Raw genomic sequence first — 21,684 nt, 5'->3', positions numbered from 1 at the left:
TTAGGTGGCTGGCCTTATATGTGGCTTAAATTATAGTAAAAGATACTATAGTTGAGGATTTGTTATAAAAATGGTTTCTTGGGCTCCAAGGACCAAAGGATGGAATTCCCCCAAAAGGCCCCTGGAAAATATCCATTAGACTCTGCCTCTTTTTCCCACTCATATATCACTTGACTTGAACAGGAAGTTCACAATGATGGGCCTTGGTTGCTGCAGATGCGAAGGGGAATACTTTCAAGAACGGGGAAAGCTCTCTAGGGAATCAACTGCTTTTCTGTGTAATGCTTTCTCCTCTTTGTTGTTGGATCCCAGAGTCAGAGACTGGTGTTTTGCCTGCTTGAGCTCCTGTGCAGGCATCTGGAGGAAAAACAGCTTCCAGAAGGCAGAGGCTTCTCTTCTTACCACGCTTGGGCCATAGGCACCGAAGGTCCCTTTGTGCAGAGAGTGACTGCAGTGTGGAAGAGCATCTTCAGCCTGGACACCCCAGAGCAGTATCAGGCTGTCTTTCAGAAGCTGCAAAACGTCCAGTATCCATCTGCCACAAATAACACTCCCTCCAAACAGGTACCTGGGTATCTATGCCAGCACTTGATATTAATCACTCAGTAACAAGGCTTCCTTAATTCATGTCAGTATAATAGGGAAGCAAGTGAAATACAGTTGGCCTTTCAGAAGAAAAACAAGGCAGGTCCAGAACCCCTCAGATTACTTAAAGCCCTTTAGCTTTGAAATAGTCTTGGGTCAGTATTTTTTTTTCTAAGTCTGAATAGTATGGAGAAAAACAGAATAATGTAAATACACATATTCATTTGGGTTTTTTTGTTTGGTTCAAAAGTAGGAAAAAAATTGAAATCACTGTTGTTCCTTTTCTCAGCCCCATCCCCATTTCCTGGCTCATCAAAGGCAGCTTCTGTGTTGTACCATATATATTATTTTGTGACTTGTTTATTTCAGTGGCCACTGTAAAATTATCCATGTTGAAACAAAGAGATCAAGTTTATTTATTTTGATTGCCTATGTCCATTTTGTGAATATGCCTTGATTTATCTACATTTTCTTAAATATTTTTTTAGTCGTAGATGCACACAGTGTCTTTATTTATTTATTTATATATTAAATAAGTGGTGCTGAGGATCGAACCCAGTGCCTCACACGTGCGAGGCAGGTACTCTACCACTGAGCCCCAGCCCCTACATTATATATATATTTTAAATTATTATTGATGGACCTTTATTTTTATTTATTTATTTACATGTGGTGCAGAGGATCAAACCCAGTGCCTCACACATGCTAGACAAGTACTCCACCACTGAGCCACAACCCCAGCCCCCTACATTTTAAAATGAAAGGATCCTTTTATATTTTTAAGGGGAAAAAAAAAAAAAACCTTTGGAAAACAGTCTGGCAGGGTTTTTGTTGTTATTTTATCTTTTGCAGTTCTGGGTACTAAACGACAGGATTTCATGTTGTACAGGCCGGCCTCGAACCTGCAGTCCTTCGCCTCAGCCTCCCAACTAGCTAGGATTACAAGCATGTTTCACCAAGGCTGCCCTAGTTTTTTCTAAAGTTAAATATACATGTACCGTGTGACCCAGCAATTCCATTGCTTAGATATTTCACTTTAAGAAATGAAATCAGGTGTCTATATGAGTACTTGCATACAGTCATTTGTAGCAACTTAGTTCACAATAGCCCAAACTAGAAACAACCCTAATATTCATCCACTGGTAAATCCATATGCAGACAGAGGTGCATTTGGGCCAGGTGCGATGGCAAACACCTGTCATCCCAGCAGCTCCAGAGGCTGAGGCAGGAGGATCATGAGTTCAAAGCCAGCCTCAGAAACTTAAGCAAATCCCTAAGCTACTTGGCAAGACCCTGTCTCTAAATAAAATACAAAAACAGACTGGGGATGTAGCTCAGTGGGTAAGCCCCCGCCTGGGTTCCTGGGTCAGTCCCCAGTACCTCAAAAAAAAAAAAGGTTCATTTATATAATTAAATATTTTTATCAGTTAACAAAAGGAACACATTTCTGCTGCACAAATAATGTCAGTGAATCTTGAAAACATGCTAACTAAAAGAAACAAAAGACTATAAGATTCTATGGTCCCATTTATCTAAATTCTAGAAACAACAAAACTTAAGTGACAGGAAATAGATCGGTGTTCTCTAGGGACTAGAGTGAGGAGTACAGAATAGTTTTGATTGATGAAGGTGTTCTATCTTGATTTTGGTGATATGTTACTGAACTATACATTTGCCAGAATTCATCAAACTATGTATCTAAAACTGGTGATACGTTACTGAATTATACATTTGCCAGAATTCATCAAACCATGTATCTAAAACTGGTTGATTTGTATCTTAATTATACTGTCAGTTTTGATTTTTATTATAGCTTTTATTTAAAGGAAATGAAAATGTAAAGGCATTTTCTCAATGTGATACTTTAATTCCAGACATTGTATGTTGCTATGAAAGTAGATATGAAAGTTTCTTATGGGGAAGCAAAGATGGGTTGTGAAAATGGGACCTTTCAGAATTGTGACTTGAGTGTACCTACATGCAGTGCCTGCCACAAAAGGAGGTTTAACTGAAACTCTGGCCCCTCTCCAGCTCCTGCTTCATATTTGCCATGACTTGACCTTGGCAGTGCTGAGCCAACAGGTGGCCTCCTGGGATGAGGCTGTGCAAGCACTGCTTCGGGCTGTGATCCGGAGCTACGACTCTGGGAACTTCACCATCATGCAAGAAGTCTACTCGGCCTTCCTCCCTGATGGTAAGTGACCCCCATCTCTGCCTCTGGCACTCCATTAATGAACAACCTATACACAACTGTGTCACCAGGAGTATCAGGGTTATTAAAAGATGAAGATTGGCCAAGTTGTGTCATTTGATAGCAAGTTTGAATTCTGATTCAAGCTCCTAAGAGGTAACCAGGATGTCTACACTATTTTCCTTTACCTGCCACCTTACTGCCTTCCCAGTTTAAGAGGAACAGAAATGGTAATGCGTCACAAGCTAGTAAGATTAGAAAAGCACAGTAAAAGACCTTCCTTAAGCTGCACAGTTCATCACTGAAGTAAATCATTGTGATTTTTTCAGAGCACATTGTGATCTTACCTCAGTCACTGTGCCCCAGAGCCTGCAGTAAGACAGATGGCATACTGTCCCATGCCAGGAACTACTTAGCTTCAGTTGGCTGTGGGGAGAAGCGTGGGATTCCTGCTGTCCTTTTCCTTGGGGTGTTCCTCTTGGGTAACAGGGCAAGATGCCAGATTTCTGGCAAATAGAGAAACGTACAACTCGGTACTCTCCTTCTTCTCCTAGGCTGTGACTACCTAAGAGACAAACTGGGTGACCATCAATCCCCAGCCATACCAGCTTTCAAAAGTTTGGAGGCCTTTTTTATTTACGGGCGTCTGTATGAAATCTGGTGGTCTCTCTCCAGGCCTTGCCCTGAGTCCAGTGACTCGGCGAGGGCTGGTCGTGGGAGGACTCTCTCTGTTGAGCAGCTGGACAGTGCCAGGGCTGAAGAGACTGACCCTGAAGCTGCTCCTCAGCCAGAGCCAAGCAGACCTGCAGAACTACTATTGAGACTCACAGAAGAAAGTAAGCGAGTGCTAAGTGCTTGTAAGGAGCTCTTTTCAGAAAAGCATGCCAGTCTCCAGAACTCACGCAGAACTGTTGCTGAAGTCCAAGAGACTTTAGCAGAAATGATCCGTCAACACCAGAAAAGTCAGCTCTGTAAATCCACAGCCAATGGTCCTGATAAGAATGAACCTGAACAGGAAGAAGACCTTGCTAGTCCTCAGAGCCAGTGGTAAGTACTGAGTTGAGCACAACACAGAATGAAAATTATCCTCCTGAACTCTCATGTCATTATGTCTCAAGTACATGATGTAAATGATTGGAGTCATTTGGAAATAGCATAATACAGTATTTAAATTAAATTCCAAAGGCACCGACTTCGAAATGAGTTGTGAGTTCTAGGGTCTGGCCCCACCAAATAACCTCAGATAAGTCTCTTTATCTCAGCTTTAGTTTCCTCACCAAGGATATACCAGAGCCTGGCAGACGGCACAGTCCTATAATCCCAGCTACTCAAGAAGCTGATGAGACAGGAGGATCTCAAGTTCAAGGCTAGCCTGGCTAACTGAGAAAGACCTTTTCTCAGAATAAAATTTTAAAAAGAGCTAGGGATGTAGCTTAGAGGCAGAAGTTCCTAGCTTTAGTACCACCAAGAAAAATGAGGCTACCAACTCCTACCTCCCCCACAAAAAATCAGTCATATAAAATGTGGAGTCACATGACTGCATCATTAATGAAAAATAATTCTATTATTCTATGCTATTAAACACACACAAAGGATAGTGTATAAAACTGGACACTTAGATGACAAAATCTAAATTATGGGATGCTGTCACTTCCTAATCATGTCCAGTGAAAACAGGCCAGTGGAGGATGGGAGCCAATCACTGACCACTACAGAGCTTTGCTGGAAGCTTCACAGTGACTGATAATTTCTGCTTGGTTATCATGCTAAGTACCTTTTACCTTCATTATGTTCCCTAGCACAAAGCCCAGAAAATACTAGAACAATCAATAAACATAGCTATTATTACTACCTTAAAAAAATTAAAACTTTGAAGCCTTAAATCCTTTCAAAATGCTCCCATGAAAACATGGGTTAGGGCTAAAGTTGTAGCTCAGTGGTAAAGTGCCGCCTGGCCTACACAAGGCCTGGGTGGATTCTAATCTGTGGCTCTTAGAGTTGAATCACAGGACCCCTTTAAGAAGCTTAAGAAATACTCTGTGCAGAAAAATAATAATGCATCCACACATCTCTGTAGTTAGGAGCCCTGGCTCAGTGTAACCATCTTCTAAAGAAACCTAGGCCTACATTTGACTTCAGTCAAATGCAGAAAAGTCCTAAATTATTATTATTGGAGCTGTGTGTCTGAAGGATTTGGAAAATGGTGAAGAACAATAGTACATTTTGAAAATTTTATGTCTGGGCTTGTGGTGTATCTCAGTGGTAGAGCGCTTACCAGGAATGCATGAGGCCCTTCCTGCCTATGAGTAAATCACCTCAAATTAAATTGCCATCTCTTGATCTCAGTTATTTGTGAGATAAGTTACCCAGGCACACCAGGTTCAGTGGCACTGTGATCCCAGTGACTCAGGAAGCTGAGGCCAGCCCAGGCAACTTAGGGAGAACCTGTCTCAAAATGAAAAAAAGAAATGAAAGGTCTGGGGAGGTAGCTCAGTAGTAGAGTACCCAAGATTCAATCCCCAGTGTCATGGAGGGTGGAGGGAGATTACCCATGCATAGCAGATAACCCAGTTCAAAATAAGTAAAGGACTTGAATAGACATTCCTCCAAAGAGATATACAAATGTCTGGTAAGCACATGAAATAGACTCAACATCAGTAATCATTAGGGAATGTAAATCAAGACTTCAGTGAAACAAAAGGCACATCATATCCATTATGATGATTACTATAAAAAGAAAAATAGCAAGATATAATCAGGCATGGTGGCATTACATAATTATATTCACAGCAGCTCAGGAGGCTGAGGCAGGAGGATGGCAAGTTCAAAGCCAGCCTCAGCAAAAGTGAGGTGCTAAGTAATTCAATGAGACCTTGTTTCAAAATAAAATACAAAACAGGGCTGGGGTTGTGGCTTAGCAGTAGAGTGCACACTTAACATGTGCAAGGCTCTGGGTTCAATCCTCACCACCACATATAAATACATAAATAAAATAAAGGTATTGTGTCCAACTACAACTATAAAAAATAAATATTTTTTTCAAAAAATAGGACTGGAGATGTGGCTCAGTGGTCAAGTGCCCCTGAGTTCAATCCCCAGTATCCCACCCACCCCCTGCCAAAAAAAAAGTGGCAAGTGATGATGAGGGTACATTAGAAATTAGAACCTTTCTGCAGTGTTGGTAGGAATATAAACGAGACAACCACTATGGAAAACAATAGGCAGTTCATCCAATTAAAAACAGAATTACCGTATGATCTAACAATTTTACTTCTGGATATACAGCCAAAGAATTAAAAAGCAAGGTCTCAGAATTGTATAGCCATGTTTATAGCAGAGCATCAAAGAGCTAAACAAGGAAACAACCTAAATATCCAAAGAGAGAGAATGTCAAAATTTCCCTCCTTGCTTATCTACAACTCTTGAGAATGAATCTTGAGGATATTATGCCAAGTGAAATAAGCCAGTCACAAAAAGATAGAGACTATGATTCCAACTGTATGACAGAGTAGAGTGGTGGCTGCCAAGAGGGGGGAAGCAGAGAATGGAGAGTTATCATTTAATGTGTGTAGAATTTCAGTCTTACAAGACAAAAAGAAACAGATTTCTGGGTGTGGATGGGAATGATGATTTTACAACATCGGGGAAAGTGTTCAATACTACAGAACAAGTGTACTTAAAAATGGTCAAGATAGTGAATTTTATGATATGTGTATTTTACCGTAATAAAAATAATTAAGGGGGAAAGTTAAAGGCAAGATACCTGACTTGTACTTTATTATTATTACTAGTAAAGAAGAAAAAAATGAGATGGTCTCTCTGCCTGAATTAACCAAAAGGCTTACGGAGGCAAACGAAAGAATGGCTGACTTTCCTGAGAGTATTAAGGTAAGCTCTATAGCAGTACTTCTGATAAGACACACTTTTTGTGTTATCACTTGACTCTACAGATTTTTAAAGGTAATCTACTTCTCTCTTCAGTCTCTAAAATCTAAATATTTATGTACTTAAAAATTTAGGATCCAGTTGTTTCTGGTTAGCCAAAATGTTTTGTGGAAATGAAACTAGAATTATTGATCACACAAGATAGTCTGAAAACTGAGTCCAAAGAGAAATCAAACATTTTACAATTGGAAGGTAAGAAGTAAAATGTAAATGGTGCCACATATTTGATAGCTTACAATATGTAAGAAAATTGGCTGTGGCTCTAGAAGAAGAGCAGCAGCATTTTTTGAGTTGATTTTAGTAGGCCACTAGAAAAATGATCACTTGACAAGGAAATCTAGTAGCCACCCTAGTTTTGCATGTCATTTATGAGAGAAATGGTTCAGTCCAGCCTGAGAAGAATGATTAGATGAATCTGGATTAGTAGTGTCGTCTGTGGCTCTTTTGCAAATGTGTCTTTATTCATCCTTACATCTTTCAGACCTGGCCCTTCCCAGATGTGCTGGAGTGCTGCCTCGTCCTGCTTCATATTGGGTCCCAGTACCCTGGCTGTGTGACCCAAGAAATGCAACAACAGGCCCAAGAACTCCTTCAGAAATACAGCAACACTAAAGCTTACAAAAGACACTGCCAGACCTTCTGCACGTGAACTTTCAGGGACCTTGCAGAAACTGTGCCACAGAATTATTGACATCTTTCAACTCTGCAGTTACACCTCGCCAGGCATTCACTCTGATCCGTAGATGTGTTTGCAGTAATCCAGACTAATACAGTGAGGGTGGTTAAGCTTGAATCAACTGTCTACCCTTAGACACAGTGGAGTCTGACTTGGAACTCAAAATCATGGGAAGCCAGCAATAGTTGCTCAGAACTAATACCTGCAGAGTGATTATGTCATCTCTAAAGCCTTATGCAGGTTTCACCCAAAGAGGAGAAACTTTTGTAACCACCCAAAGTGTTATGTTCTTGAACACAGCTACCTTTATAAATACTTGACCTGATCGTAAACAACTCATTTTTGTTGAAGGTGGAATTGCCACATTTTATGGCTATTGGTATAGTTTTGTTTTTAATTATTTTTATTAACCTAGGTTCTCCCACATATACTCTTTCCAAGACTCAAGTTTGAATGTGATATAGGCCTTTCTCATCATGTTGACTCTTGATCCTTCATCTGAACTTTAGGTTGAAAGTTTGATTTTATTGTTTTACAGAATTGCTTATTTGGACAAATCAGTTACTAAAGCTTTACAGCAACAAATAATTATCTCAAATGTGTGTTATCCCTTCAGTTTTGTGACAAATGATTGATGGTGATCAATTAGCTCAGGAAGAAATTATTTCAGTGATTCTTAATCTTTTGTGGTCACAGAACCCTTTTGAGAATTAAAACCACAAATACTCTTTGGAGAAAAATGCATATTCTTAATTTTATGTATATAAGTTTTGGATCATTGGACTACAGTCTTACCACAAAGGAACCCTAATACTATTTAATTACAAATTGTTTTTTTTTCTTTAATATTTTTAGTTGTAGATGGACACAATACCTTTGTTTATTTATTTTTATGTGGTGCTGAGGATCAAACCCAGGGCCTCATGTGTGCTAGGCAAGCGCTCTACCACTGAGCCCCAACCCCAGCCCCTGTAAATTCTTATTCTTCCTTCTGCAGATTTAAACAGTTGAACAATATTTCATATCCAGTTACTAAGACAGGAAAATTAGACAATCTCAGGTGGGGGAGGGAGTACTCCTTCCCAATAATTTAACTGTTTTCTTTTAAGATTCATTGTGAAGGCTTTTTTGCTTGGGTATCTAGTTTTTCAATTAATTCCTAAGGTTGGAGTTGTAAAAGCAGCAAGAATGAAATTAACAGGGACTCTCAAATAAGAAAAAGGCTTGAGAGACAGTTTTGTTTAAAAGACATTTGTAAGTGCCTAGCTTTAATGTTTAAAAAAATGCTAAATCACAAAAAGGAAATACAGTAAAATTTAAATCCTCATAGTCCTTTACATAGTAACTGAACTTTAATAAGAAGATGCAGTGGTCCTAAGGGTAGAGAATCTTTGAATGCAAAGATAAATGGGTGTGGCTAACTGCAGACTAGATGGCAGGTTCCACAACAAATTAAAAAAAAAAAAATGTATTCCCTTCCAACTTGAGTAATGAGCAGTTATTAAACTAGAAATTCCAAACTCCTGTGTGATTCACTAAAACATTACCTGTGGGAGGAGGAACTCTGCACAAATACAAATACTGCTTGGTAAGACCCAAGAATTGCTACTTGAAAACTGCAATAAAAACAAGGCTGTCTCCTATCGATGGTCCACATTTCTCCCTTGAATGTGTACTTCTAACTTAACCCCAAAAGATGTCTTTCCCTTGAGATATCCCTTCTCCCTTGAATGTGCATCTGCTTTCCTCTCTGAAAAGGAAAAAAAAAAAAATAGCAGAAGTATAACAAAAACAACTCATCTTCCTCTTAAACTCCTTCCCTAGTCTAATACTGTATAGTATGTTTATTATAATTTGAGTAAATAATTATCATTTATATCTCCCTAATTATCAGAACCATAATAAGCCAGAGCACCAAGCAGATGACTCAGGTACTTCAGTGGCAAAGCAATCGTTTTGGTTCTTCATCTCTAATTTCCCCCTACCCCTACAACATCCCAGATCAACATCTGGTTACCACCACCTAGTTACCTGGATGATTGCAGTGGCCTTCCAGAGTTTCTCTGAATGCACGCTTATTACTAATTCTCCATTCTTCCTCTAGCTTCATGAGTTCCCTTCTTAACAACCTTTCCCATGAGTCTTGCGAGGGGAGGGGGGAGATACAAATCTTCAATGTAGTTTACATGGGCAAGCCTGTTCCCATGCCACCTCTTGGCTACTATCATCCTGTTCCTAGATTCCAGCCACAATAGTCTTTATTGCTGGAACACACCAACTTTAATTCTGTCACCTCTGGGGGTTTACCTATATTGTTCCCCTGGATGACTTAACCCGTTTTTAGTTCTCAGCCTAAATGCCCTTTCTCTGAAAATACTCCCTCAATGTCAACCCCAGTTACTCATACGTTAAACTCTATTTGTATGAATTATTTACTGTCTGACAACACAGGGAAATTGTAAACTCCAGGGAGGGTAGAGACCCTAGCAAGTGCCCAGTACTTTGTAGGTGCTCAATGAGAATTCACTGACTTGAATAAATGAGAAAATTAATTCACTGGTAGCTTGGACTTAAAAGAGCTCTAAAGTGACTTCATTCATTCCAGCAGTGGCTTGTGGTTGACAGTCCACCTTACCAGAACAACAGAACACGGGAATTCAAAATATTGGGCAATATATATAGGATTGAACTATACCCAAAGTTGACCCTTCTACGCCATGCTTTTCTGAAAATGACTACTTACACACTATGCAGAGTTCTGGCCAGTTCTTTAGTTAAAACCACTTTAATAACCTCAAGCCTCTCCCGTGCAGTGATCAGACCTCTACTCAACATTTGGGTTCCTCAACCCTTCATCTCAGCATTTCTCCTGACATGTAATTCTGTTCTCAGTTGTAGAAAAGATAAATCCCTATTTTAATCCAAATTTGGAAGGACACCTGTAAGAGACTCATTAGTGCCAGGGTTCCTTGACTGCTGAGTGCAGCTTTCCAAATTTTACAGTAATAAATATCCTCTTATACACAACCTCCCTCCCAGCCAAAATTAGATCTGCTGGGCACAGTGGTACAAGCCTGTAGTCCCAGCTGTACAGGAGGCTAAGGCAGTAGGACAGCTTGAGCCCAGGTGTTCAAGGTTGGCCTGGGCAACAACAAAACCCAGACTGGATACAAATTTTTAAATATTAGCTCTGTTTTGGATTTATAATTCCACATTTTTATGCAGTAGAATAGAAAGACAGAAACAATACCCTGAGCCAAGTCTAGCATACCTCACATTCGTACATCCTAAAGAATTCCATTAATTAACAACAAGCTAATCCACCAAAGATGATGAGTGGCCCCAGAAAATAAAATTGATTTCGTAGCAAGGCTTGACAGCAGTGTAAGAAGCAGACAATTCTGTCCACTGGTGCTCCTTAGTAAGTTCCTACCAGATGAAATGTTTTGAATGTAACATAATAAAGGCAAGACCCTTCCGCGTCATTCCATCTTCCAAAGACCAAACCTTCATGCCAGTGGTTAAAAAAATCTTTATTTTACAAAATTAAAAACATAAATTATATTTACAAGCATCTTAAATACCAGCTTATAATACTTGACATTTTTTAATCATTTCAAATTGAGTTTTCCATAAGCTTTTAAAATGCAAGATTATTCATCCACTTCAGCGAATTACTGGTTTTTATTTCCACCATTCCAAAGAGGTTTTTGGTTTTTCAAAACTCCATTCTGTAGTCATTCGAAAAATCACAGTGTACTTTTTAAATGATTAGTTTAAAAAAAAAAAAAAGTCCTGAGCTTTCTATCCCCATTTGTGGGATATTACTCCAAGAGATCTCTCCAAACCAAGTTCCTTTACTGCCCTATTTATAAGTTACTGTAACTTTCTTAAAAGAGTCTCGTTCCTGGTACTCATTAATCCATCTAATTCCTGGAGTTTGCTGAAAGTTAAACAGGGAAAATGGAGAAGAGGTGGGAGAATACAGACAACCATCTGAAAGCACATTATTAAAAATACAATATGCATAAGACCCTAAAATCTGAACTTACTCATTTCCTTCAGGATCGTATTCATTATATGAAACTTAAAATGACCTCAGATGATGCCTGAGTGATACCAAATCTCAATGGCACAGTGGAACAGACTTCAAGGTACTTTAGTGGTCAACTTAATATCCATCCTGGAGTTGATCATGAATGAAGGGTAGACAGATGATGTAAAATTGTCTTCAAATTTCAGCAGTGGGCAATTCATTTCCATATAACAGTACATCAAGGACTACCAAAGTATGAGAAAAGTAAATGTCCTCAAGAAGGGTCAAAAAAGGAAAGGGAAAAACCTCAAAATGTATAACCCATTTCCCAAGAACACCATTTTGTACCATTTTCCCTGGAAGCGCTCAGCTCAGCTGAGAACCATAGCAAGAATCTTTCATTAGAGATCAGCAACAAATTTAAAATAAAAAGAATGACAACAGGTAAGAGTTATATACATTTTACTAGTTTGTTTCAGACCTGTCCTGGATATTTTAAAAGGTGTCAAATGAGCCCTGGATGCTGGTGGTAAGAGGCAACAGGAGAGGAGAGGCGTGGGGATGAGGAACAGGGAAGACTTGTTTACAAATTCAGAGCAAATTCCCCTCTTCTGGATCTAAAATAAAGACATCTTCTGTCTTCAGTAAAACAAGTCTTTCTGCTCGATGCAGATGGCAGGTACAGTTTGCTCAAAAGTGTTCTCTCTTGGGGAAGATGAGTACACAGTCAGCACAGGAAGCACCACTCTGGGATCGGGCCCACCCAGCAGAGCCTGCCACCATCACTGCTGCATGTTGTTGATAATCGCCAGGATGCTCATCTTCTCCTGGGCAGAGTCCACATCCTCATTCTGTTTCTGGGCCACTCCCGTGCCTAGGCCATAGAGCCGGCCACAGTACTTGGCATCATCAATACTGTCCTCAAAAAATAACTGCAGAGTAGGACAGAGAACTGCAGTGAGAATCAGTCCAGGAGTCACACCAGTCTAAACACTGCCACATCACCCCTCTCAGCTCTCTAAAAACCCTGAAAATCTAGCAAACTAGAAACTAATTTTAAAGGGCTCCACACCTTTCCTGTACATAGTCTTTTCATTCTTTCTCTAAACATAGACTGTCTCCTAAGCAAACTCAGACCTCCCAGGAATTTGCTTACCGCAGGATCCCTGTACTGTTTAGTACCCCTGCCCCTTCTCTTTCACAGGCGAGTCAGCAGTTAAGAATTTGGGCTCTGGACTCAGACTGACTCACCTTGTGACTCTGGCAATGTCATTTCAAGAATTTTTAAGCCATGGTTCTTATGTATAAAATGGGATAACAGAAATGTTACAAGGCATGAGTTATGGACATTGAGCACTTAAAGCAGGATATTTCAACAATGTCACTACAGGGCAAGATAATTCTTTATTTGGCAGTGTATCAGGATGTTTAGCAATGTTCCTGCCCAGCAACACACCATCCTCCCCCACCAAGTTATGGTGACCCAAAATGTCCCCAGACATTACTGGGATAAGCAAAATCATTCCCAGTTGAGAACCACCGACCCAAAACACTTCTGTTATGGTTTGGATCTTAAATGTTTTCCCCAAAGGCCATAATGAAGCTTGGTCACAAGCCTGTGGTACTACTGGAAGGTGGCAGAACATTTAGGAGGTGGGGCCTGGTGTGAGGAAGGAGGTCATTAGGGGTATGCCCTTAAGGGGCTATTTATTGGAACCCTGCCCCTTCCCTTCTCTCTACTTCCTAGCAGCCATGAAGTGAACAAATCTCTTCCACACATTCCCAGTCATGCTGGTCTGCCATTGGTCCAAAAACAATATTCAACCAACAATAAACTCAAACCTCTGAAAATATAAGCCAAAATAAACTTTTCATCCTTTTGATTGTCTTGGGTATTTTGTCACAGCAATCAAAAGCTAACAGAAAACTGGTGACTGTTCCCCACAATATGGCTCAGAAGTCTTTAGAACTGGTTTGCAGGAAGAAGTTGGAAAAGTGTGGAAAAGGGGGTGAGAGAAAGCCTGAATTGCTAGAGTGGAGATTAATGGGTAATTCTGGTAGGAGCCCAAATCAAAATGCTGATAGGAATGCAGACAGTAAAGGCTGTGCTAATGAGGTTTCAGAGAAATAGGACTCTTGGGAAATGGATTCAAGTCCATTTTTGTTACATTTCTGGCTAAGAAGTCTACATTTTGTTCATGCCCTGAAACTTCGTAGGAGGCTGAGTTTAAAAATGAAAGACAAGTTTATGTGGCAGAGGAAATTTCAAAAAAGCAGAGCATTCAGGCAACAGCATGGATACTGCTAGCTTCTTTTAGCCAGATTTATAGCGAAACTGGGAGCAAAAATCAGAGCAGAAAGATCTGGAAAACATGCAATTTGATCAGAAAAGAAGTCTATTTAAAGTTGGAGCAAAGAAATTAGTGCCATGAAAATCATTAAAAGGAAGCAAAGTACTTTATTCAAGGACAACAGGAAAGATGCCTTGAGGACACCTCAGGGATCATCAAGACCCCACCTAAGGCAGGCTCAAAGATTTAGGAAAAAACCCCACCACCACTATCCTTGGGTTCCCTGCTCACAGAGATATGTATAGAATTGTTTTTCTTGTTTTCTTTGTTCAGCTATCAAGGCACTAAGGCTGTTGCAGCTAGGATTCAAATGGACCCAGGAATAGCTCAGGCAGCCACAAACCGTGGCAGTCCATATGATGCTGACTTTGCGTGCAGAATGTCAAGAATTATGGGGTCCCAAAGGCTTCCACCAAGATTTCATAGGAAAGCCAGGGAACCAAGCAGTATATGTCAGGGTCAAATGCCTGTAAGCAGCCCCTGACAGGGTGACACATAAAGCTGTGATACATGACATAAATTCATGACAGTAAAGCCAAAGCTGCACTGGAGACCCCAGGAAGTTAGATGCCCAAAACAAAAAACATCTGCTCAAGGAAGCCACAAAATGTCTGGGCAAGGGAAGTACAACACAAGCAGAACCAGCCCAAAAGTGGCCACATGGTCTGTAGCCATGAAGGCAGAGCTGTCCAAGTCCTTTGGAATTCACATCATGCCACCGTGTACACAGGATGCTGGACAAAACTACAGGATTTAATGTTAGCCCTGCTTGTTTTCAGTCTTGCTTTGGCTCAATCCTTCCTTTCCTAGGCCCTGTTTCTCCCTTCTGGAATGGGAATGTTTACCCTACGCCATTTTATCTTGGAAATATGTAATTGAAAATTAGGGTTTTTTTTGTTTGTTTATTTTTTTTTACTGGAGCTAAAAGCTGTTTGCTTTAAGTCTCAGGAGAGTTTGAACACTGGAGGAATGCTGTAACTATAACAATCTGAAAATTCTTGGAGATGGACTCAATGTATTTTGCACTGTGAGATGGACATGAGCCTTTGGTGGTCAAAGGCAGAATGTTACAGATAAGATCTCCAATGTCCCCCAAAGGCCATGTGTTGAAGGCCTCCAGTATGTGGCATTACTGGGAGGTGGTGCACCTTTAGGAGGTAAGGTCTAGTGGAAGTAAGTTAGATCACTGAGGGGGCGCCCTTGAAGGGGTACTGGGACTCCAGCGCCTCCTTCTCCCTACTTCCCAGCCACCATGAGGTAAACAGGCCTCCTCCACCACCCACTCTCAAACATGATTTTGTGACTCACCACAGCCCCAAGACTACAAAGCCAATAACATCTGTGAGCCAAAACTGATTTCTGAAACTGTGAGCCAAAACTGACTTCTCCACCTTAAGTTGAATATCTCTGGCTCCTTTCTTTTCTACATTTTTAATATAGAAATTGGTTAAATAAATGATAAACGCCAATCCAGTTCTAGACAACAAACCTCTTATGCCAACAATTCATTAGGGTAGTGACTTCTTGAACTTTTATGGTTAAGAACCCCTCTGAGAATCAGACACAACACAGAGCCCAATTTAGGTATTTTATCACAGTGATGGAATGTGGACTAACACAATTTCCCAGAACATGGCTAACAGTGTGGTTTGTGACTAGGAATAACACAAGGAAACATATCAATTAATCTAATTCACTTCTCAAAGGTGTCAATAAAATCATTTTAATTTTTCAAAGCAGTTTTTCACTCTTCTATCTCTTCAAATACATTTTAAAACTTAGGATTAAGTAAGAAATCAAAGGAAATATTCAGTGTTCATTAATGAATTAGAGTAAACTCCATGTATTTAACAATTAACAGAATTCAGCAATACATAAATGAGTGGCCTAACAAATGTGTTTGTGTTCCTAAAATAAGAAAAATAAATAACTTAAAGAATTAGAGCAGCTAGGAACACCAAATATACTCTGGACTTGAGTATGCTCAAGAATACTTGAGTATTCTGAAGTGGTTCACTTCAGAATGCTTCTGCCTCTCAAACTACATTTGATTATGTACCATAATAAACAAAAACAACTGCTCTCAGAGTGGCCACTAACTTCCAGCAGAAACTATAAAGGTTTGACAAACTCAGCCCACAAAGATCACCAACCTCCTTATCCTTCAGCAAGTTAGTTGCCAATCCATTTCTAAATAGCAAATAGCTTCAGAGAGGTCCTCATAGTCAATGGAGTTTACCTCTTTCATCCTGAAGAATGCCATTCCCGTCAGTAGTGAGTCTGAGCCTGCCTGGTGCTGCCTTCCAATTCTCTGCAAATCCAACTGATCAGCAACTTCCTGAAGACCTCCCTGGAGATTTCCAGAGAACAGACAATATTACAGACCCAACACTACCCTACTGGATTCAACTAAGTCCACTTGTGAGTTCATTTTATTGTGGTGGCAAGAAGTGAGGCCATTTACTTAATATGCCTCCCAATCCTCTTTTTGGTGTTTAACTCTACTTCACTCCAACTGATACATTGTGTTACATTCTGTTTCTGACTCCTTTCTTTTCTACATTTTTAATATAGAAATGGGTTAAATAAATGATAAACACCAATCCAGTTCTAGATAGCAAATCTCTTATGCCAACAATTCATTAGGGTAGTGACTTCTTGAACTTTTAAGGTTAAGAACCCCTCTGAGAATCTGACACAACATAGAGCCCATCCCTAACACACTGAACATACACCTCATGTTACCAGATATTTCCCTGGTTTTGTGGGCCTCAGGTGAAGAACATTGCCTTAGAATGAGAGAAACAGAGAACTCCCTTCATGCCCAGGTCATCCCGCATGGACAACTGCCAAACAAAATCCTGTATCAGAGTTGGGACTGGGGCTCAGTGGTAGCCCACTTGCCTGGCATGTGTGAGGCACTGGGTTCAATTCTCAGCACCACATATAAATAAACAAAATAAAGGTCTATCAACAACTAAAAAAATAATAATAATAAATCCTACATCAATCAGTCCTATAAGAGGAGCTGAAGGGAAAGGGGGGGAAAAAAAGGGAGAGAAATGAAGTACAGTAGGGGTAGAGAGAGAAGATGGGAGGGGAGGGGAGGGGGGGGGATAGTAGAGGATAGCAAAGACAGCAGAATATAACAGACACTAGTATGTAAAAACGTGGATGTGTAACCGATGTGATTCTGTAATCTGTATATGGGGGAAAAATGGGAGTTCATAACCCACTTGATTCAAATGTATGAAATATGATATGTCAAGAGCTATGTAATGTTTTGAACAACTAATTAAAAAAAAAAAAATCAGTCCTATATGACACCCTATCTAGCAGAATGCTGGCACCCAGCAGAAACTCAAGAATGATGCAGGGGCCAGGCTTGGTAGCGCATGCCTGTAATCCCAGCAGCTCAGGAGGCTGAGGCGCTAAGCAACTCAGTGAGCCCCTGTATCTAAATAAAATACAAAATAGGGCTGGGGATGTGGTTCAGTGGCCAAGTGCCCCTGAGTTCAATCCCCAATACCAAAAAAAAAAAAAAAGAATGCATACAGAACACACAGGGATAAAGCAAAATGACAAGTCTGCTTTTCTGTTTTTCTCTTTGCTAATATTAAGAAAAATATTCTGTACCTTAAGATTTTTGCAACTCTTCATCAGGTATTTCACATCATAAATAGATGGAAAGAAAAGATTCAAAATATGAAAGAATTCATGTTCTTCTTCTGGCAAACGAGAATCTGTAAGCAACTTTACCATGTAGCCAAAATCATAGCCACTATAAGAGAGAATAAAGCAAGGAAATTAAAAAAAAAAAAAAGCAGCAGTTACCAGATCCCAATGTTCAACCACTTTATTTCTTAAACTTTATAATGCTACTTCATGTTAGGAGCTTTCAATCTTCCAAATAGTATACTCTACTATAATGTGAACTTTCTACTAAGTAACATATAACAGGCTATCATGCAAGAAATACAAGAGAACCCAAGGATTTATAAATGTGGGTTTGATTCATCAAAAATTTAAGTGCCAGGTGCCGTGATGCATGCCTGTAATCCCAATGGCTTGGGAGGCTGAAGCAGGAGGATCACAAGTTCAAAGTCAGCCTCAGCAACTTAGCGAGGTCCTAAGCAACTTAGGGAGACCCACTCTCTAAATTAAAAAAAGGGCTGGGGATGTGGCTCAGTGGTTGAGGGCCTCTGGATTCAATCCCCAGTACCAAAAAAAAAAAAAAAAATCCAAAAGTACTGAAAAGACTAACAGGAATCTGCATTTTGAATAACTGGGAAACTCCAGAGTAAGTACAAAGACAACCAAGTGTGTAATCCTTTCCAACCTCCATCTTTCCACTTGGAAACACAGCCACTGATGGCCAAATGATGGGTCCAATACTATGTAACATAAACCAATATAATCACCAACATGTTCAAAGTGTTTTCTGAAAAACTGAAGCTTATAAGTAAGTACCATTTGAGTTTTGGTTTTTTGTTTTTGTTTTTTTTTTTCTTCAGTACTAAGGTTTGAAGCCAGGGGTTCAATCACTGAACTACATCTCCAGCCATTTTTATTTTTTATTGTTGAGGCAGGGTCTAAGTTGCTCGGATTAGCCTTGAACTTTCAATCCTCCCGCCTCAGCCTCCAGAGTAGCTAGGATTACAGGAACGCACCACTGTGCCCAGTTATAATTTTCAACTTCTAACTGCTGCTGATGAATAGAACAGAGCCAACAGGACTCCAAAAATAACTAATAATTCAATTCTTGCTAAAGGGTAAGAAGAGAGAGATACTCATTCTCCAGAACTGACCTGTGAAATGAAAGCCATTTGACATTGTCACAGAGAACCACTCCTGATGTCATAAGCAGCTCCGCAAAGTGCAGCGTGTCAATCCCTTCCTCTTCATGCTTCTGAAACTGTAGTCCTGAGTTAGCAAGGAGGTCTATGGAATCCTGAGAGTACATGTCCTCTCTGAAAAACAAAGTGTTCTCTTAATTAGCTGGTGGATCACAAAACAAGTAGGAGGCAACTACAGTACCATCAACTTGTATTTATAGTACACATATTCTTGAAATACTTTTCATAATTTAAAAATAGAGATATAGCTGGAGATATAGCTCAATTGATAGAGTGCTTGCCTCACATGAACAAGGCCCTAGGTTCAATCCCCCAGCACCACCAAAAAAAAAAAAAAAAGATCTTTCATTTCATTAATTTCTTCCAGTATTTCAGCAAGCATACAAAGCAAAAAACCTTATTTCTGTGATAGACGGAAAAATGAGATTTTTGCCCCAGCTAAATGTCCTAATTACAAAAGATACAAATTTCCTGTGTGTAAAAAAAAAAAAAAATATATATATATATATATATATATAGAGAGAGAGAGAGAGAAAGAGAGAGAGAGAGAGAGAGAGATAATTATATTATTAATGTTTATATAATGCTACCCTACAGAAATAACTATTTATTTTTATAGTACTATTTTCTCTACCTACACAAATATAACTGCATCCCTATATCTGTGTACCATAGATTACCTTTTGAAATCAATACTCAATAACATCCTTTTTAACTCTGGCATAATATTTCACTGTAAAGATATTCTCATCAATTTAAATAGAGTAATATTTATAATACCACAAAATACAAAAATAGGAAAATATATTAAGCTAAATAACTCCTTTTCCACTAGATTTCACAAATTTTTTTTTACATATTTATTTTTTAGTTGTAGTTGGACATAATACCCTTATTTTATTTACTTATTTTTATGTGGTGCTAAGGGGCCTTGCAGGTGCTAGGCAAGCGCTCTACCGCTGAGCCACAACCCCAACACCTAGATTTCACAATTTTGTTTCCAGATATAATTGCATGAAATAATCATAAAGAAAACCATTACAGGGCTAGGGTTATGGCTCAGTGGGAGAATACTTGCCTGGCAAGTGTGAGGCCCTGGGTTCAATCCTCAGTACCGCAAATAAATTAATTAATTAATAAAATATCCATTGATAACTAAAAAATATTTAAACAAAAAAAAAAAAAAAAAACTATGATCTGAAAGATTCAATCACTTCCTAAAATTATCTGAACCTCAAAGAGATTTCCAAAACACATGAATAACAGTCAAAAAATTATTCTTAAAAAACAGACAATGCTTCAAGGTTCCTCTATGTGCAGCATGAATCATAACTTCACTCCTTTTCATAAGGATCATGAGTTCAAAGCCAGCCTCAGCAAGAGCGAGGCGCTAAGCAACTCAGTGAAACCGTCTCTAATAAAACACAAAATAGGACTGGGGATGTGGCTCAGTGGTTGAGTGAGTTCAATCCTCAGTAACCCACAAAAAATAAAATAAAATAACATTATTTCACATGGACAAACCACATTTTATTTATCCATTCCCCAAATCATAGACATTCGGATCATTTCCTTTTTTGGGCTCTTCTGAATAATGTGCTATGAACTTATGTACAGTTTTTAAATAAGTAAAGCTTTCACTTCTCTTGTGCATAACCCCAGCAGTGGAACTGCTGGGTCATATGGCAACTCTTTAACTTTTTGAGAAACTGTCAAACTATTATCCAATATAGTTCAAAGAATTCTACCTTTCCCAATAGCAATGTATGAGGATTTCAATATATCCACACCTTCACCAACACTCAATTACATTATGCTAAATTCTGTTAATTATTAAATATTATTCTAAGTCATTATATCTTTTTTGACTATAGCCACTCCAGTAGATGTGAAGTAGTGGGAGGTTTTTTAATATTTATATTTTAGTTTTAGGTGGACACAATATATTTATTTTACATTTATGTGGTTCTGAGGATCGAACCCAGTGTCTCATGCATGCTAGGTGAACACTCTACCACTGAGCCACAACCCCAGGCCCAGTAGTGTGGTTTTGATTTGACTAATTATTGAGCATCTTTCTCACCAGCTGGCCATTTCTGTATCTTCTCTGGCAAAACCCCTATTCAGATTATTTGCCATTTCCTTTTTTTTTTTTTTTTTTTTGATACTGGGACTGAACCCAGGGGTGCTTAGCTACTGAGCCACATCCCCAGCCCTTTTCATTTTTTATTTTGAGACAGGGTTTCACTAAGTTGCTAGGGTACTGCTAATTTGTGATCCTTATGTCTCAGCCTCCTCAGTAGCTTGGCAAGCTCCACAATGACCAGCACCAATTTTTAATTGAGTTGTCTTTTTTTTTTTTGGTGCTGGAGATTACATCTAGGGTGCATGCTAGGAAAGTCTCTACCACTGATCTACACTCTCAACCCAAAGTTGTCTTTCATGTTAAGTTTTAAGAATTCTTTAAGTGGGTTTCTAAGATTCCCTATTCCATTCTCTGTTTGACTATATTCTGTTCAACATCTAGCTGGGTTCAGTAGAAACAAAACTTAAAATCAGTAGAAATCACAGTTTGCACTGATATAGCAGATCAATGAGTAACACTGAGAAGTGTCTCAGAAACTTACGTAAGATTGAATTTGAAATTGAACTGCCAAGTATTAATTCCAGAAGGATATTCTCCCTTCTCATTTGTGAATGTAAGGCCCAGCTGGATAATTTTTAAAAGGTCAACATTACACCGCAGAAGCTGATACTGGTAATCTATGGAACTACGAAATTCACCAATTGGTCGGACCACAACACCGGGAAATTCTGTGTCCTAAAAAAGGAAAAAGTCTCTCATTAGGTTTCACAAATTGATAATTCAGAAATACAAATTTACATCAATAAAATTTTGCTTCAATATATAAAAGTTATGAGATAAACCCCACACTTGAGCACAAAAAAATCTATTTTAAAATAGTGATCTTTTTATATCTACTGAAAAAGCACTAGAATCATAAAGCTTTGCACAACTATTTAAAAATCCTGGGCTGGGGATG

The 21,684-nt window shown here is 39.2% G+C and overlaps 2 protein-coding genes across 2 annotated transcripts in view; one reads left to right on the top strand and one right to left on the bottom strand.

Moving 5' to 3' along the window:
* The window catches only part of LOC124107707 (gem-associated protein 5-like), a 44,194-nt gene extending 35,152 nt beyond the window's left edge, over nucleotides 1–9,042 (top strand). Inside the window, 5 exon segments of the mRNA XM_058585992.1 lie at nucleotides 313–564; nucleotides 2,617–2,779; nucleotides 3,331–3,823; nucleotides 6,568–6,664; nucleotides 7,203–9,042. Of these exon segments, the coding sequence (XP_058441975.1) occupies nucleotides 313–564; nucleotides 2,617–2,779; nucleotides 3,331–3,823; nucleotides 6,568–6,664; nucleotides 7,203–7,370 (1,173 nt within the window). The 3' untranslated portion in view covers nucleotides 7,371–9,042.
* Nucleotides 9,043–10,909: 1,867 nt separating this feature from the next.
* On the bottom strand, nucleotides 10,910–21,478 carry LOC124107708 (CCR4-NOT transcription complex subunit 8-like). Its single transcript, XM_046465876.2, has 5 exons — nucleotides 21,268–21,478; nucleotides 18,593–18,754; nucleotides 17,421–17,565; nucleotides 16,024–16,134; nucleotides 10,910–12,365 (listed from the first exon to the last, which is right to left on the bottom strand). The coding sequence occupies exons 2-5, from the start codon at nucleotides 18,745–18,747 to the stop codon at nucleotides 12,216–12,218; spliced, it is 561 nt and encodes a 186-aa protein (XP_046321832.1). The 5' UTR covers nucleotides 18,748–18,754; nucleotides 21,268–21,478; the 3' UTR covers nucleotides 10,910–12,215.
* Between the last annotated feature and the right edge of the window lie 206 nt (nucleotides 21,479–21,684).

The sequence above is a fragment of the Marmota monax genome, unplaced genomic scaffold (genome assembly GCF_021218885.2).
Source record: "Marmota monax isolate L192 unplaced genomic scaffold, Marmota_monax_Labrador192_F-V1.1 WCK01_AAM20220418_F8-fsc00793, whole genome shotgun sequence".
NCBI lineage: Eukaryota > Metazoa > Chordata > Mammalia > Rodentia > Sciuridae > Marmota > Marmota monax.
The sequence above is the reverse complement of the archived record's forward strand: the minus strand, read 5'-3'. Positions and strand labels throughout refer to the sequence as shown.

What these genes read in the sequence shown, in the direction of transcription:
- LOC124107708 (XM_046465876.2), bottom strand. Translation starts at nt 18,747, where the DNA reads ATGTACTCTCAGGATTCCATAGACCTCCTTGCTAACTCAGGACTACAG. An exon ending in AAATGGCTTTCATTTCACAG is followed by an intron (nt 17,566 to 18,592) that starts GTCAGTTCTGGA and finishes TCTCTCTTATAG; the next exon opens with TGGCTATGATTTTGGCTACA. An exon ending in CATTCTTCAGGATGAAAGAG is followed by an intron (nt 12,366 to 16,023) that starts GTAAACTCCATT and finishes CCTACTCTGCAG; the next exon opens with TTATTTTTTGAGGACAGTAT.